Genomic DNA, 17,150 nt, shown 5'->3' with positions numbered 1-17,150 from the left:
ATTTATTTGAGTTGTAATAAATTGAACTATTTATTATTGATTTATTTTTTATGTGTTTGATTTTTTGGCTCTATTTGAGTGTCCAAATGTTGTTTTTTGCTTGGCGCGAGCGTTATATATTACCGCGTCTGCTGGAGCTGCTTGCGCGCGCAATATTATGCAGCGGTTGCTGGAGACAGCGCTCTGCTGCGTGCAAAAAATTGCTATTTCGACACTGTAAAAGTTATCTTAGCGCGCCGCACGTTGCGCGCCTATTAGAGATGCTTTAACTAAAATAAATTTAGAAACAATTATTTTGAGAACAAGTATTTCTGGACGAAGTGAATATATCATTCACCGAAGCTATAGACGTCCTGGCGATGCTCCAAATGGTGCGATTTCCTCAGTGTGGACTTGGAATTTGCGGTTCCTCCACATATGATCGACGGTGAACCAAATTAGGACATATGATCAATGGCTGAACTCATACGGGGCATTTGCTAAAATGTCCCCGGAGAGTGCCTCGATCCGCCGTGTCCTTCACCCACAGGCCTTTGGGCAACGATAAACACAATGACAGAATACACGACAAACTGATTGGTTATATGTTCTCAACAACAATTTGGGCACCGAATTATCATGCAACACTCTCACCAAATGTCAAACGAAGAAAATAAAGTAGATTGGTACTTATGGGCAGTTTGGTTCGTGTCCACAGCGGGTGACGCCTGGCCTGGAGGCTGCCTGGAATTTCCTGCAGCATGTTTGGTTGATGTCCACGAAAAGAGGAAGTACGCCTGGCCTGGACAACGAAACGGCGTAGTTAGCCTGGTGGAAAACGAGGCAAGATGATTAGCCTGGTCCCAGGCGTCCTTTTTTGGATGCCTGGACATGCCTGGTGCAGCAGCATGGAAGTAATTGCATATATTAATTGATGTGGTGCTGAAAACGAGGCAAACAGGGAGCAAACAGCGACGGGAGAATCCACCAGGCCAGACTATGAACCAAACACTCCTTCCATATGCTAGCCTGACCAGGCAACTTTTTTTCAGATTCTCACGCCTGGCCAGGCAGCAAAATTTTCCAGGCGTGGAGTTCAGGACATGAACCAAGCTGCTCCTTAGTCCAAGTCTCCAAAAATTGACATGTCGCTCAGTTTATGAACAAGTACTTTCATATGTATCTCTTGATACCGAACACTTCAAAGTTCAAACATCACAATAGTGATGGCCCTGATCCAAGCCAGCTGAGAACAAAGCAAACCAGACAAGAGCTAGTGCAATGTTCATAGGGTAAAATTACTGTAGAGGGTAAATTAAACCGCGTCGGCACCGACCACCAAGAAGTAGGGGTGGGCATAAAAACCGATGAACCGAACACCGAACCGATGCCGAAACTGAAAAAACCGAATTTTCGGTTTTTACCATTGATACATGCAAATTCGCTTTTTAGTTCTAATAACCGAATAAAACTCGGTCAGTTTGGTGTTTACCTCGGTTAAACCGAATGAAACCGAAATATACGCCATACTCGTGGATTACAGCCGAACGACGGCCGCACACGCACATCACGTCACGCACGATTCCGGAATCCCCACGTCCCCGATGCTAAAAAGGCCTCTGACTCATTGAATTTTTTACTAAGTAGGCCTCGCATCGCCAAGGACCGAGCTAGCAGCCCACGTGCAAAAGGAGACGTGATTTTTGTAGGCCTCCTCGGCTGCATGCAAAGTCCAAAGCCCAAGATATACACGTACTTGTTTTTATAGTCTTCTTGATTAAAATCCCAAGCCAAAAGAACTCGATTGAACTTCCAAAATCTCAACCGGATTCTCCAGAATCCTAGTGCAATCCCAAAATTCCAAAATATCTGGTTTCTCTCACAATCTCTGGATTCTGGCAAGTCCCACCAAAGAAAACGTTTCGAAGTATAGTTGTACCCCTATTGTATTACGTATTTATGGTCAAAATGCCACCCCGCAGTCCAGCCCAGGACCCCGAAACGAGCGGACGCACCCGACCGCTCGCTCGTCTCCCAGTTCCCGCACCGCATCGGGGCAGCGGAGCTTCAAGCCGCCCCGCCCCCGCCGGCCAGGCCGCCCCCGCCCCCGCCGGCCAGCCTCCCTTGCCCGGTCCGCCCCGCCCTCCCCGCCCGGCAGTTCGCCCCGCCCCGCCAGCTTCGCGGCAGCGGCTAGGGTTGCCGCGCCGCCGCCGGCCAGGCCACGCCACCCCCGCCCCCGCCGGCCAGCTTCCCTCCTCAGCTCCTCCTCGCCCCTCAGTCCGCCCCGGCCCTCAGCCCCGTCCCTCAAAGTTCGACACTGACACTCACGGTGAGCCCTCCTTTTTGCATCTCTCTATTTCTTCATGCTTGAATAATGCTTGAATTGATGCTAGCTATTGTTGATAGATAAAATAGGTAGATGGATTGATGCTTGAGTTTGTTAGATGGATGGATTTGATTGATGCTTAAATTTTTTTGATGCTTGTTGATGTCAATGCTAATGTGATAATGTTGAATTATAATGTTAGATGGAGAAAGTAAAAGAACCTGGTATGCTCCAGAAGCTGCCAAGTTCCGGTATTAGATGCTTAAGTTTTATCAGAAATATGTTGAATTATAATGTTAGATGCTTAAGTTTGATATTAGAATGCGGTGGCTTATGATTACAGGCACATCCAGAAGCTGCCAAGTTCCGGTATGCTCCACTAGCGGAGAAGGAAAAAATGTCAGAGGTTTTTGATACAAATTGTGTCACAAATGAGCATGCGAGGGTGCCAACTCCCTCGTATCCATGATAGCAAGTTACGTGATGAACATTTTGAGATTATTCATATTTTTAGTTTATGGACTTTCTGCAATGAAAAAAACTTTAAATCGATTGTAATATTTAGCACTTTTTATGACATTCTTAAATCACTTTCTTTACTGTTAGAAACAACAAAGTGTTAACATTTCATCAAACAAATTCTGTCTAAGGGTAGTACAGACAATTCAACACACAACAGCTTCTAGAATCTCAAACTACAATCTCTGAAAAGAACTCGACAACAGATTCTGGGAGAATTTTCCAGAATCCTGATTCTGTAGAATCTTGCCTGAAAAGAACTGGGCCTGGGATAGGACATGCAACCATGCAATAGCCGTTCGGTGTAAACCGTGAACCGAACTGAATTTGTCGGTTAACCGAAAATTTGGTTTATTGTTTTATGCTACCATTTTCGGTTAGCATTTTTTAACCGAAATTACAAATAAACCGATTGGCATTAACCGAATTTTTGGTTTTAACCGAATGCCCAGGCCTACCAAGAAGCTTCATGAATGCAATTAAAAAAATTGCTTTCGGTGAACGGAAACTAAATACTCCAGCAACAATGCTCTCTTTTTAAAAAAAAAAAACTCTCTCAGGTGCAGGAATTTTTTTTTGAACACAGTACAGACGCAAGCGTTCATATAAAACGCGCATACACTCACCCATATGAACGCACACACGCACACCCTACCCCTATGAGCACCTCCGAGAGACTGAGCCGGCATATCATCTTGAGATTTTACGAAGTCACCGTAGGCGCCTCGTAGTCGACGGGAACGTCTCCTCCCACTGAAAGCGTATCGCCGGAATTCCTGAAATAAATCCAGGATAAATGCGAGCACCAGGATTTGAACCCTGGTGGTTAGGGATACCACTGTCCACCTAACCATCTCAACCAGAGGTTGGTTCGCAGGTGCAGGATTTTTTGGTTGTTCACTTACTGGCCATACTAAACCATCCTTGTCTTTCCTAGTTACTAGTCAATGTGTACGTGCAATGCACGTTAATTTGAAAGTATATTAAGTGCATGCGGATATTAAGTAGGATATTATTTGCGTGTTATTATGTGATTAGCATTATATTTGGCATGAAATTAACTGCACGCTAAACGTGTTGAGCGCTTGACATTGAAGCAGTCTAGGTCGTTGGATTGACATGATTTGATATACGAAATTAATTGGATCTGCCTCTTTGAGTCTTTTTATATTAATATAAATGATAAAGGTTGGAGTTGGTGATGAGTTCATTTGTGGTACCAACAATCTTTATCAACAAAAGATACACCCTTACCCACATGTAGGACTAGTAATCCTCCAAGATACATAAATAAGCAAAAATACTTCATCCGTCCGGAAATACTTGTCCACGAAATGAATATTAATACTTGTCTAAGAAATGGATAAAATATTCATTTCTTGGACAAGTATTTCCGAACGGAGGGAGTATACTTTTACTTACACGTGGGGACCTAAAACAAATAAGCAAGTGCACTATTACTTTCATATGAGACCAACACTTGTAGAAGCTGGCAGCCAGCTACGACCGACGGTGTTGAGGAGTTTTCTGCTAGTGAGGACTACCGAACATTCCTTTAATGTGCTCGTTTACTCATTTCAGTCTATATGTAGCTAGTTCACATTGAAATTTTCAAAACATCTTATACGTGAACCGGATAAAGTATGTGCGCCACTACGGTGTACTCATCAAGGAAAACAAAAATGTATGCACACGATTGAACGGATACATTTTGGGTAGGAAGAAAGGGTCATCTCTGCGTTCATTGACAACCAGTTCCTCCTCTTTTTTAGGCTAACAACCAGCTCCTCACACTTTTATGAGTCCTCCTCCTTGGCACTCGTTGCACCGGCCGGGTAACGCAACCGGCCCTCATACCAGAGAAATCGTGGGCCGGCCAACGCAGTGGCTCTCACGCGCGGGTGAGCGAGTGGGTGCTCACGCGAGAGAGGGTTCGTTGTTGACCACTGACTGCTAACCATTGGCCATGGGTTATTGACCGTTGATTTTGACAGTTTTTTTGTGAATTTTTTTAAAAAGGAAATCCCATAACAATGTACACGAATTTGAAAAGAAGTTAACGAATTAGAAAAAAATGTTCACAGATTAAAAAAATGTGAAATTTGAAAAAAGTAAGTGTATTGAAAACAAGTTCACAAATTTGAAAAATGTTTTTGGACTTTTAAAAAAGGCTCAGGAGTTTGAAAAAAATTAATGGAATTAAAAAAATCTCATGAACTAGAAAAGTTCATGAATTTGGAAGAGTTCACGAATTTGGGGAAAAAAGAATTTTTAAAAATTTCATGAATTTAAGAAAAAAATAATGAATTTGAAAAAGTTCACGATTTTTTTAAAAAATATTCACGAATTTTTAAAAAAGGTCAGGAATCTGGGAAAAATCCACGAAAAACAAAAGCAAAATAGTAATACCAAAGTGATAAAAAACCGGACAGAAACGAAACAGGAAAAAGAACCGGCCAGAAAAAAAATACGATTCGGGCCCTTTTGTCCGCAGCGATTCTGTCTTGGGTCGCCTTCTGGGCCTGGAATTCACGGGCCATCATTCGGTTCCGTCTAGTGGACTTAGGCCGACGTCCAGGAGTGGCCCGTGTCATAACAGTCTCCTCGCTCGGCCCGCAATCCCCTCCTCCCCTCACCTCCCCTCCCAGCCCCTGCCCGAACCTGCGCCGCGCCGCCCAACCTCCCGCACCAACACCGGCCATCCTCACCGCCTCCGGCCGCCATCTCTCCACTCCATAAAAAACAGAAGAAACGACATAAACCCCGGGCGCCAGAGCGGAGTTGGCTTCCGAGCAAAACTGCGAACCGTGCAGTGGAGTTGAGGATTCTGGGGAGCGGAGGGCCGCCGAGCGGGCCCTAAAACCCTAACCCCTCCGGATCCACGCCGCGCCGGTCCATGGAGGTGGACCCGTCGCCGTCTCCGTCCCCGCCGCCAATGTCGACGCCGGGCTACTTCGACCCGGAGTCCTCCCGCCTCCGGGAGGAGTACCGCCGCTACAGGTGAGAGATGCGCGCCCCTCTTCCTCGTTTTTGTTTATGAATGGTTCCTCTTCCGCTTCTCGAGCTCGAATGCTGGCGTTGGCTAGCCCGGGTGGTTCGGTAGAGCAGTCGAGGCGAGCGTGGTGGCGCGCCACCAATCGAGTGGCGAAATGGAGTCAGAGTGAGTGGGGAAATCGATAGAGTTCAGTCGTTGACGCTCAGATGTTCGGTACAAATGGTTTATTCTTCGCTGAATCAGGCCATATGCTACTCACTGCTCATCCCACCCTGGCAGCATTTTTAGAATATCCGCTGCGATTGGATAATCGCGGCGTGTTAGTCATTTTCTCAAGTATTTTAGCAGCCCTGTCGTGATGCGGTCATATGATTGGATGGATTTGTGGAGCGTGCCTGGGTAAGGCTCGGTTATTTGGTGGCCGGAACACACCAGACAAGCAGACAACCCTATTGGTGGGTTGATATTGCAATATTGGCAATGCACACTAAGTGTTTAGTATTTGTGACCACATGGAACACCCACCTCGGTGCTTGCAAGTGCTCGATGTCCGAGCAGGTTGTATTCTAGTAAAGATCTGTGCAATTCAGTGCCAGTACCTAGTGTAGCAAAAACATTCTTGGAAGGGTTAATGTAGCCTACTTTTGTGAAATGTGAGAACATGCCACTTCAGTATTTCTACTGGGACTAGTTGCTGCCCTAGCTGATTTTGTTGTTTTCCCTTGTGGTTTACTCAGAAAGAGACTATCTTCTTCAAATGACTCCCCAATGCTGGGGACCTCAGTCTCCAGATTCTCAGAAGCAAGGGCGTTGCGTGATGGAAGCAGCATACCTAGGCGGCCCAATGCTGGTCTACTACTTGAAGAAGTCAAGCAGGAGGCTGCTGATTATTCCGACATTGATGGCTTGAATGGACCGAAACTGCTGGATGGTGGTTCAGGTAGGAAGGTGGCAAGATCAGCATTGAATCTGGTCAAGCTGGAGGACGATATGCCACGAGAAGGAGAAACAACTTTTACAACGTTTGCATCCCTTCTTGATTCAGCGATACAAGGTCAGTTTGGCAATGCCATATGGGCAGTGATGCTTATAATCTAGCATGCTCTGCCGTTGCTGAAAGTTCTTAATTTGAATATTGTATTTACACATTGTAGTTATTATTATTATCAGCCGTTGTTTGTATATGATCCATGTCATCGCGTTCCCTTTTGTTTTGTTTAATTTTCTCTAACCAATAAGTTAGTGAAAAAGGCTTCCCACAAACTAAGCTGCACAAATCTTCAAGTAGCAGTGAATAGTGAAGTAAAAGATGCTTGAGTCATGCTCTCAACTTTAGGGAAATGTGCCTTTTTCTTCTTTTTTTCCCGAGAGCAGAGGACTTGGCGCACACATATCTATTACCAAAACCACGACAAGAATTATGGAACGGAGGGAGTACTAGATTAATAGCATGGAGAAACCTGTACTTTTGTTTGCTTACCAGAAATCTGTGAACACATATTATCTAGCTATATCCTTGCGGTTATTTGTGTTTACTGATGTGTTCTTCTGTTGCAGGATTGATGCCCTTCCCAGACGTGATTTTACAATTTGAGAGGACATGTAGAAACGCTTCAGAGTCACTAAGGTTTTATATTGCCTTACACTAGTAATAATGCTCCATTGTATGACTTTGTATGATTGGCATATTCTACTGCTGACCAATTCTTGGATGCAACTCTTTGCCACATTACACTTTACTGATATACACTACAATCATTATTTTTTCATCATGTGAAGATGAATAATTATTATGCTCCAAGTACTTTATTTTCCAAGGTAATAGATGCCTGTGCTGTAGCTTGTGGATGCTAATGTGGGAATGCTTTTTAATTTTCAGGTATGCCACCACAGGAAAGGTTCGGATGGTGGAGGATAAACTTATGCAGCAAAAATCACAGCTATTACTGGATGAAGCTGCTTCTTGGTCACTTCTTTGGTACCTCTATGGGAAAGGTAATAACTTTTATGATAAGTCAGTTGAAGTAGCAGTGGCTTATAAATCAACGTTCTTCTAAGTAAACTGTTTGCTACACCGTGCATGAAATTCCATGTGCTACATTGCAGCAAATGAAGAGCTTCCTGAAGGACTATTCATGGTAAGCTACATTTCTAATTGTGAATGTCTTAAAAGTCTTTTCCTTCTGTTCATGTGCTTGTATCTGTGAATTTATCTAAAGGATATTTTTTATGTTGTTGACAGTCACCAACTACATCCCATCAGGAGGCTTGCCGCTATGTTGCAACAGATCTTACAGCACAATTGTGTCTGCGGATTGTACTTTGGCTTGAAGGACTTGCTTCTGAAAGTCTTGATTTGGAGAGAAAGGTAAGATAACCATGCTATGTTTTTTACTAAGACTTTAGTCTTTTCTATTTCCTGTTTGATACGTGGGAGCCCTGTGGTGGAACATGATTGATTGAATGGAACAACTCGCCTTAGGTAATATAGATTCTCGAAGTTCCATCAATAAAAGAATTAGCAAAGTAAGCATATACATCTCTCCACGATATGTTAACTTAAATATTTGAGTTGAAAGGTATTAAGCTACAATGTACTCCCTCTGAACAAGAATATAGAAGGAACAATGATCAACACGGTACTAGAATTGTCTAAATTACCCCTAATTAATATTTGTCAATACATTCAATGCAACTGCTCTCTGTTCCATCACCTAATAACACCAGCAGCATCAAATAAACTGTGAAAGGAAATGCATGCATGCATGTGAAATGTCACTCTGCCTCCAGGCGCTGCATTTGGGGCACTGAAATCAGAATGCAGGCAGCCAGAGCAGGGGCAGTAAGTGCATACAAGCGTCATTCCGACTTTTTCATGCAAACAAACATTAATGGCATGCAACCGGTGCATAACAGAGGAAAATTGAAGAAAAGTATATGGAAGAAAGTGTGGGCCTTGTAATTGTGGACAAAAGCCAAATGGAAGACGCTTAATAAAACTGGATGGAGGCAGTAAATCTCATGTGTACATCGCTCTTTCATAAAGATCTATCCTGATCATCTAAATTTCAGTAGTTATTTTTCTTCCTTGAATGACCTTGCTTTTGTTTTGATCACACAATGAGCTATGGAGTAACAGAGTATTTAACTTGCTATTCATGAGCAAATTGATGATAGAGGTACACACATTTCTTGTGGTGTTATATTTCTGTTCTGTAGGTGAGAGGATCTCATGTTGGTTCATATCTACCAAGTTCTGGCGTTTGGCATCGTACACAGAGGTACCTAAAGAGAAGGAATAATGATTCTAATATAGTGAAGCATGTGGATTTTGATGCTCCAACTCGTGAAGTAGCCCAACTTCTTCCTGATGACAAGGTAGGCTATTTGGTATCTATTTCGAATACAGTGTAAAGATCCTTTCATAAAGCTGCTAATAATTTATTATGATATTTAAAATGCTGCAAGTATGCATTATAATTGGTTCTACTTGACCTTTCCAGAATATTTTTGATACTCTTTAATGTGAGATAGGCCATCTTTCACCTCATAATCTCACTTTAAGAGGATGCCTTGGATAACTGTCTAGTACTTAACCTTCAAATTTAATTATTTACTATGTTAAAGCAGTAATTACTGGACTAACAGCACTACAAAGAAGACAAATCTCTTTCAGTTGTTAAAGATCTCTTCTCATTAATCATCTCTGGTGAAGTAACTAGAATTCGCCTCTAGTAAAATCAGAACTCACCTTTCCTTTATGTGTAAGCAGAAGCAAGACGAATTGCTTTTAGAAGATATCTGGACTCTCTTAAGAGCTGGAAGATTAGAAGAGGCATGTGAATTGTGCCGATCTGCTGGACAGGTTGGTCAGCTTGTATAGGCATATGTATTTCTTATGATGTATGATGCTAACGCCTCCAGTATATTCAGTCATGGAGAGCTGCCACTCTTTGCCCCTTTGGTGGCATAGATCTGTTTCCTTCCCTGGAGGCCATGCTCAAGAATGGAAATTCTAGAACACTACAAGCAATTGAACTGGAAAGTGGTATTGGACGGCAGTGGCGTCTTTGGAAATGGGCATCCTATTGTGCTTCAGAGGTAAACTCCCGTGCTGTACTCATGTTGTTGAACTATGCTGCTTTGCGCTTTGCTGTTATATTAATGTGGTTCTGTAAATGTTACAATGGTTTTGTCTTCAAAATAGTTATGTGTGTATATGTTGCCAATACTTAATACTTTGTTAAACTCAACTCTAAATTAATAATACTATTGCAGAAAATTGCTGAACACGATGGTGGCCAGTATGAGATGGCTGTATATGCTTTACAGTGCAGTAACTTGAAGCGTACCTTGCCAATCTGTACTGACTGGGAGGTATGTATATTATTCAATTCATTTCTAAGCCTGCCTTTCTAATCTGATCCAATGTTATTCACTCTGATGCTGGTTTCTTACCTCCATGTGATGCATCTTTTTCCTTCCATCTCTTAGTCAGCTTGCTGGGCAATGGCTAAATCCTGGCTAGATGTTAAAGTGGATATAGAATTATCTCAATATCAAACCAGCAGACCAGAAGAGAAAGAGTTTGATGATGATATGAATGGAACCCAGCTTGGCCCAGAAAATTGGCCATATCATGTTCTTGATCAGCAACCTCGTGATATAGCTGCACTTCTGCAGAAACTCCACTCAAGGTACTGCTGTACTAACATTGTTTAGTACTTCCACACACTATTTGCCTGCTTATTATTCACTTGCAATGCAGTGACCTTGTTCATGAAACTGTTTCTCGAGCATGTCGGGAGCAGCATCGACAAATTGAGGTAAGATACATTTCCAAGAGTGAAGAATGTGGAATTTCTCTACTAAGTTCATTTAATGTTTTCTAGTATAGCTGGATAGTTTACTTGGAGTAAATTGCAGAAAACCACCAGTTTGAGGGCTAGGTTAGCAGAAATCACTACGTTACAGTTTCTTGGCAAAAAACACCAACTCTCCCGTAAACAATTTGCAAATACCACTGATCGGCAGATTGGACACCGATAAGTGGATTTATGACAGGTGGGGCCCGTTTTTTGCCGACGTGGCGCTGTCGGCTGGTCGGACAGCCGTTAGACGCCGTTAGACGGCGCTCTCGCACGTGAACTTAAGTGATTCACTCCTCTGTCTCTCACTCTCACTCTCACTTTGCTCTCGCACGCTCTCGCTCTCGCTCTGTTCTCAACCTGGAGTGAAAGTGACGACAGCAGCGAGCACACTAGGCAGTACATCAGCTCTGATTCTGACGACGGCAGAATGCAGCGAGCACACTTATCATCATCATCTATTTCTTCCATTCCTTCAATCCCTAGCCCAGGGTCCCTCACATAATACATATAATCTCTAAAACCATACCCTTCTGTCTCCATCAGTGCTACCAAATTGTAATATGTGATGTCTGACATCATCATACTCCTTTCAATATTATCTCTATCATGAAAATGCATCCTCAATTCCCAAACCTCATCTTCAAGACTGCAAATAATAATACAATAGTGCACTATAAGTACTTAAGGGAAACTGAAGCAAGCTAGTGCAGACCAGAGCAGAACATCATTTGAGTGCAACAATTCATATCCTTTTATTTACAGAAACCCTAGTTGTAAGCATCTAATTAAAGAACTATATCATTCTAATTACAGAACTATAACACACACAAACCCTAGAACTACATTAACCCTAACCCTAGCAACAGAAGGGGAATGTGATTGGGGAGGGGATTGGGACTGGGATCTCACTAGACGCCGCCGAAAGCTGAAGCAATGTGCTGGCTTCCAAGTGGATTTGCCTTCACCGCCGCGGCAAAAGATCTGGCCGCCCTGAATTCCACCGAGTACTGCGGGTCCTCCTCCTCCTCTTCTTCTGTCGTCGCCTTCGTAGGGTTTGAGCTCCCGCACATCTCGCCAGTGGATGGCTGGGCGCCGCTGCCAGCATCTCTCGACTTCGCCGGACTCATGGCTGCGATGGGGGGCGGGGACGGTGCGCCGCACGACCGGGAACAGGGGAGAAGAAGGGGGAAACGGGGGAAGAAGACGGGGGAAACGGGGGATAAGAGGAAACAGAACGAACGGCGCCGTCTAACGGCGTCTAACGGCTGTCGGACCAGCTGACAGCGCCACGTCGGCAAAAACCGGGCAGTAATTTACAGTTGCTGTACAATTTGCCAGTTTGATGACTAGTTTAGACATGTTTTCTGATTTTGTAGATGATTAATCTGAAAACCAAGTATTTAAACATTATCTTAGTTAACGTTCTACTAAATCTGTATTTTGCAAAAAAATTGTGACTCAATCAAACATTCTGGTGACTCATGCTATTAACTGGAATAAACACAAATACTTGAACCACTTTCCATGTAAATGGAGTTCTCCAATAGCTGTACAATTGAATTTATGATCGTTCACTTGCCTAACCATTTCATGTTTACTCATTTGGTAGATGAATCTCATGAGTGGAAATTTAGCTCATCTTCTTGACCTTCTATGGTCATGGTTGTCTTCCATCGAAGAGGGTCAAAACGTCTTGAGGTACCTGCCTTTTATGATTTTAGTTTAGATAACCCCAATATTTAATTTTGCTTTATTATTTAACTTTTGAGTAACTTCTTGGTCCAATTAGGTCCCGTGATGATTCCGACATGATACGTTTTGGGGCACATATTGTTCTTGTTTTAAGATACCTTCTCAGCAATGAAATGGAAGACGAGTTTGAGGAAAAGCTGGTTACTGTCGGTGATCTCATCATCAACATGTACGTATTGTTTACTAATCTTTGTGTGGCTTTGAGCCTTTTTAGCCTTTTGGAGCAATGTCATGTTAAAATGGCATCTGTTTGGTTAAAAAAAAGGTCTTTCTGGTGGCGGTTAATATAATTTTATTAATAGTATTCAGTTGCATAAGTAGTTTTCTTTCTTTTTGTTGGGTCAAGGGCTTACTCCATTATTTCTACTGTTCTCTTAACTAAAGGTTAAGCTTGGTCATTGATCTTCAGATGAATCTTTTATTCCTATTTTGTCCATATTATGTTGGTACATTGCCTGTTTCTTAATCTTCACAGCAGGAAAAACTAATGATTAATTCCAGGTACGTGAGATACTTGTTTTCAGAGGGGCAGGAAGAGTTGGTTGGAGTATATGCCTCTCAGCTTGAACGTGATGTTTGCATTGATTTGTTTGTGGACATGATGGAACTAAGGTTAAATAGCAGGTATTACTTCATGTGATTATACCTTTTTATGTTTTTGCAATCCGGGAATTGTTACATATATTAGTATTCTGTAATCTTTTGTGACATATTAGTGCATGATGTACCTGTCATTTGCTGTTCATGTTTGTTCTAATATTTACCAGTAGATTTTAGTTTGTGAGCTATGTGTCTTCGGTGCAGCTCCCTTTAGCCTTAGATTTATGACAATTCCATAGAAAGTATAATAGGCACAATACTTGCATGTTCAACTGCTTATGTTTACCCATAAAAATTGTGCTGGGAATGTTGTTGTTCTTTCACACTGAAATGTTCTCAAATGTGTTATTGCTGATGGTTTATTTTGCTTCCAAGACTTCAATTGGCTGGCATCACACCTTTTTTTTTCCTGCAACAGCTTGCATACCATGTACAAGCTTTTCCTCTCTGCTGTGGAGTATCTGCCATTCTCATCTGGAGATGCATCCAAGGCTTGTTTTGAAGAGATAATTGAGAGGTTCGGTGATTGTGGGGATACATATAACAATGGAATATACCAAATTTCACATATTTAACTTATCTTTATTTGTGGACATGTTCTGACAAGATTTTAATTTAGTGCAGAGTTCTTTCAAGGTCTCGAGAAACAAAACCCCATCAGTACAGTGAAGATTTTTCTGATGTTGTGGAACAGCATCACCTGCAAGCACTTCAGAAGGCAATGATCATTCAGTGGCTTTGCTTCACACCACCATCCTCAATTCCAGGCTTTGAGATGATCACAGGGAAACTTCTGATACGGGCATTGATGCATAGGTAACTATATCTAATTTGTTCTTGTGCCAGAGAAAACTTTGCTAGTCATACATGCAGCCCTCCTGCATGGTCTTGGAAACATTTATTCTCTTATTGCATTGCGTCTGTATGTTTGTTGCTGAAATATATCTGTAAACAGTACTCATTTATTTTTCTCACTTTGTGAGAGTGGAACTTATTTTTGGTTGATGAAACATGATATTTATCCTCCTTTATACTTCGTAGCATTGCAACTTACCATCAATTTCTTTTTCATCAGCAACACACTATTCAGAGAGTTTTCCTTAATATCAATGAGGAGAGTCCCTGAACTACCAGTAGGACCACATAAGTTGCTTGCCATCCTTGCCGAACCATTGAAACAAAAGGAAAATTTATTTTCGCTGGAAGATCAAGAGGTGTCTGATAACTTAGAAGAGTTTGAAGATTGGGTAAGATCTCATTTCCTGTCCTAATGTATTGTGCTTCTTCTCTTGATGCTTCCAGTACTGGTATTTCCACTTTAGAGTTTAGTCAGTACCTTGGTATTCTTGACAAAGTAATTGCTCTTGTGGTGAGACAGCACGAATATTACTCCCTGGATGCAACATACCGGGGTTGGCTTAGATGCGAGATGGAGAATTCTTCTGTTCCCCCTGAAATGCTTTCGGCAGAAGAAAAGGATCAAGCTGTTGCTGCAGCAACACAAACACTGGAGTTAGCATTCTTGTTATTAGAAAGTAAGTAGTAAACTTTCATCGAAACACAAACCTCTTTTCTCGAAAACAAATAAATGTTTATATCAATATGGCCCTTTAGCCTACAAATATGCTTTTTAAACCGCCAAACATGTGAAAGTATACGGTGGTGAACTTGTTGCCATTATTTTATATTTTCTGGTTTTCTGTAATCAGGGGAAGAGAGACCATGGTTAAATGCTGTCGAGACAAGCTCATTTCAGTCATCAGAGCTTGTTTTCCTTGAGTTGCATGCAACGGCAATACTCTGTCTACCTTCTGGGGAATGCATGATACCAGATGCAACATCATGCACGGCTCTGACTAGTGCACTTTATTCAACTGTCAGCGAAGAGGATATGCTGCATCGTCAGCTGAAGGTTGAGTCCATCTCTCTTCTCCTGAAGGCCATATGGATATTATGCTTCAAGATATAATATGAAGTGTTGTACATTACAGACCATGCCTTGGTGTTTATTAAGGATTATTAAAGCTTACACTTCAATTTCTTACATTTCAATTTCTAGTTATTGTTTGTCACGGTTGCTTCTGCAACTTCTGACTGTGTAATTCATGGACAGGTGGAAGTTAAGGTCTCGTCTAAAGATCCTTGCTGTATTGAAGTTGCGCTCCGTTGCTTAGCAACAGAAGGTGATGGGTTTGGGCTTCATGAAGCCAATGATGGAGGTCTTCTTGCTGCAATTATGGCCGCTGGCTTTAAAGGTATCTAAAATTTAGAACAATAGTATGCTTCAGTTTTTCTTGAATGCAAATAATATTTTGTGCAATAGTTATATCGATAATTTATTTTTGTAGGTGAACTCAATCGGTTTCAACCTGGAGTTTCAATGGAAATTTCACGACTTGATGCTTGGTATTCTGATTGTAATGGTTCGGTTGAAAGTACTGCTGCTTATATCATTCGAGGGCTTTGCCGAAGATGCTGCCTGCCGGAAACAATTCTACGCTCCATGCAGGTGATCTTGTAAACAGATTCTACAAGTATCTGCCTGCTACATTGAATATAGGCGAAATGGTTGCTGTTTTGCTGTTTCAGTACATATGGTATATTAATATCAGATGCTAATATTTTGTAGGCATCCATCTCCCTTTCCGAAGCTGGCGATTCTCTAGATCGTTGTGATAAACTCATCGAGTTAGTTGCTTCATCAGATTCTGGGATGATGCACTTGTTCAGCCAGCAGCAGTTACAGGTTACTTAACGTTCTTTAGTTTGTTCATCTAATTACTGCAGCGCAGAGCTTTCCTAATATCAGCAAATGTCTTAAATTTCTTACTCAGGAGTTCCTGATTTTTGAGAGGGAGTGCTTCATATGTAAAATGGAGCTTGAGGAAGAGCAGAGGCCTGCTGATGGCTAAGCCACTCATGTTTAAATTATCAGGTGTGTCACCTGAAAGTAACTCGGGTGTTTCTGATATATTTTTTTGTATATCTGGCACTGTGAAACAGTTTTTTTTAATCTGATCAGTCACAACTTCACAATACCACATATTCTGCCTGCTGCTTTACATTACCCTATCTGATGCTTAGCACTGCGGCTTTACTGCTTTGTAATTGTTTGCTCTCAGCTGATGGCATCAGCAGACGCAAATGAACTCACTTTAGTTGGATTATTATATCATACGGTTTAGTTGGATTATTATATCATACGGTTTTGGTAAATCTAATAGAAGAGGAGGCAGTTGCAAGTCTTCTTGAAGGATACATCAAGTCACCAACATGGAAATCCTCTGCACTTCTTAGCTGCCCTGATCACATCTTCGCTACAGATTTGATACACATTGCATACAATTGCATGGGCAAAGAAAAATGTGTAATCTAACTTTCTCCAAACCACTCAGGTGCCGCAGTTTATTGAAGCCTGAATCTCTTCCAAGGTCTTGCCTTTTGTCACTGGCATGTTCTTACAATGAACAGAATAGCCATGGCGCAAACGAAGGCGAAGAACTTCTTCCTGTAAGATTTGAAGGCGAAGGAGAAGAATGTTGCTGCAAGATTTGCATTAACAGACAAATGTCCCTGGATGATTCATGTAAGAAATCATAGGCGTCCAATCTGATTGACCATGTCAATGTAACTTCCAATTTCTCAGATTATATGGTGTTGTAGAAATCTTGAGCGATGTGAATTGAGCGTAGCTCAGATGGTCAGGTTTCTTGTGCTGGAAGTGCTGGAACCTGTCTGACAGTCTACCTGCGTTCAAGTCACTGTGTTCTGTCAAGTTGAGTGGTGAGTGTAGCTCAGATGTTTAGGATGGGTGGTGAGTGTATGCGCGTGTGTGAGCGTCACTGTGTTCTGCCAAGTTGCTTAAGCAAAACAAAGCGTACCAATATGCTGGTGAGTGCGACGATTAGGAACCATTCTTTCCCATAAACGGTGCTTTTATTAATTTAGAATATAGCATCAGGTAGATACAAATCATGATAAACAACACCTACATAGTTACTCCCTCCGTTCCAAATTACTCGTGGCAGAAATGGATGTATCTAGAACTAAAATACATTTACATACATCCATACCTGTGACAAGTAATTCGAAACGGGGAGTAGGATGC

General features: G+C 42.0%; 1 protein-coding gene across 1 annotated transcript; it reads left to right on the top strand.

The window, feature by feature from the left end:
- The first annotated feature begins 5,450 nt into the window (after nt 1-5,450).
- On the top strand, nt 5,451-16,928 carry LOC125544810 (nuclear pore complex protein NUP107-like). Its single transcript, XM_048708579.1, has 25 exons — nt 5,451-5,824; nt 6,557-6,873; nt 7,377-7,446; nt 7,699-7,814; nt 7,926-7,957; nt 8,062-8,187; nt 9,039-9,197; nt 9,592-9,684; nt 9,753-9,920; nt 10,098-10,196; nt 10,314-10,516; nt 10,588-10,645; nt 12,300-12,388; nt 12,480-12,611; nt 12,944-13,066; nt 13,461-13,559; nt 13,667-13,858; nt 14,118-14,289; nt 14,421-14,577; nt 14,752-14,954; nt 15,156-15,297; nt 15,391-15,551; nt 15,672-15,788; nt 15,877-15,977; nt 16,438-16,928. Exons 1-24 carry the CDS (start codon nt 5,721-5,723, stop codon nt 15,952-15,954), a joined length of 3,210 nt encoding a protein of 1,069 aa, XP_048564536.1. The 5' UTR covers nt 5,451-5,720; the 3' UTR covers nt 15,955-15,977; nt 16,438-16,928.
- Nucleotides 16,929-17,150: the final 222 nt, after the last annotated feature.

Source organism: Triticum urartu, chromosome 1 (assembly GCF_003073215.2).
Source record: "Triticum urartu cultivar G1812 chromosome 1, Tu2.1, whole genome shotgun sequence".
Taxonomy (NCBI): domain Eukaryota; kingdom Viridiplantae; phylum Streptophyta; class Magnoliopsida; order Poales; family Poaceae; genus Triticum; species Triticum urartu.
Note: the sequence above shows the minus strand (reverse complement) of the source record. Positions and strands in the feature narration are given on the sequence as shown.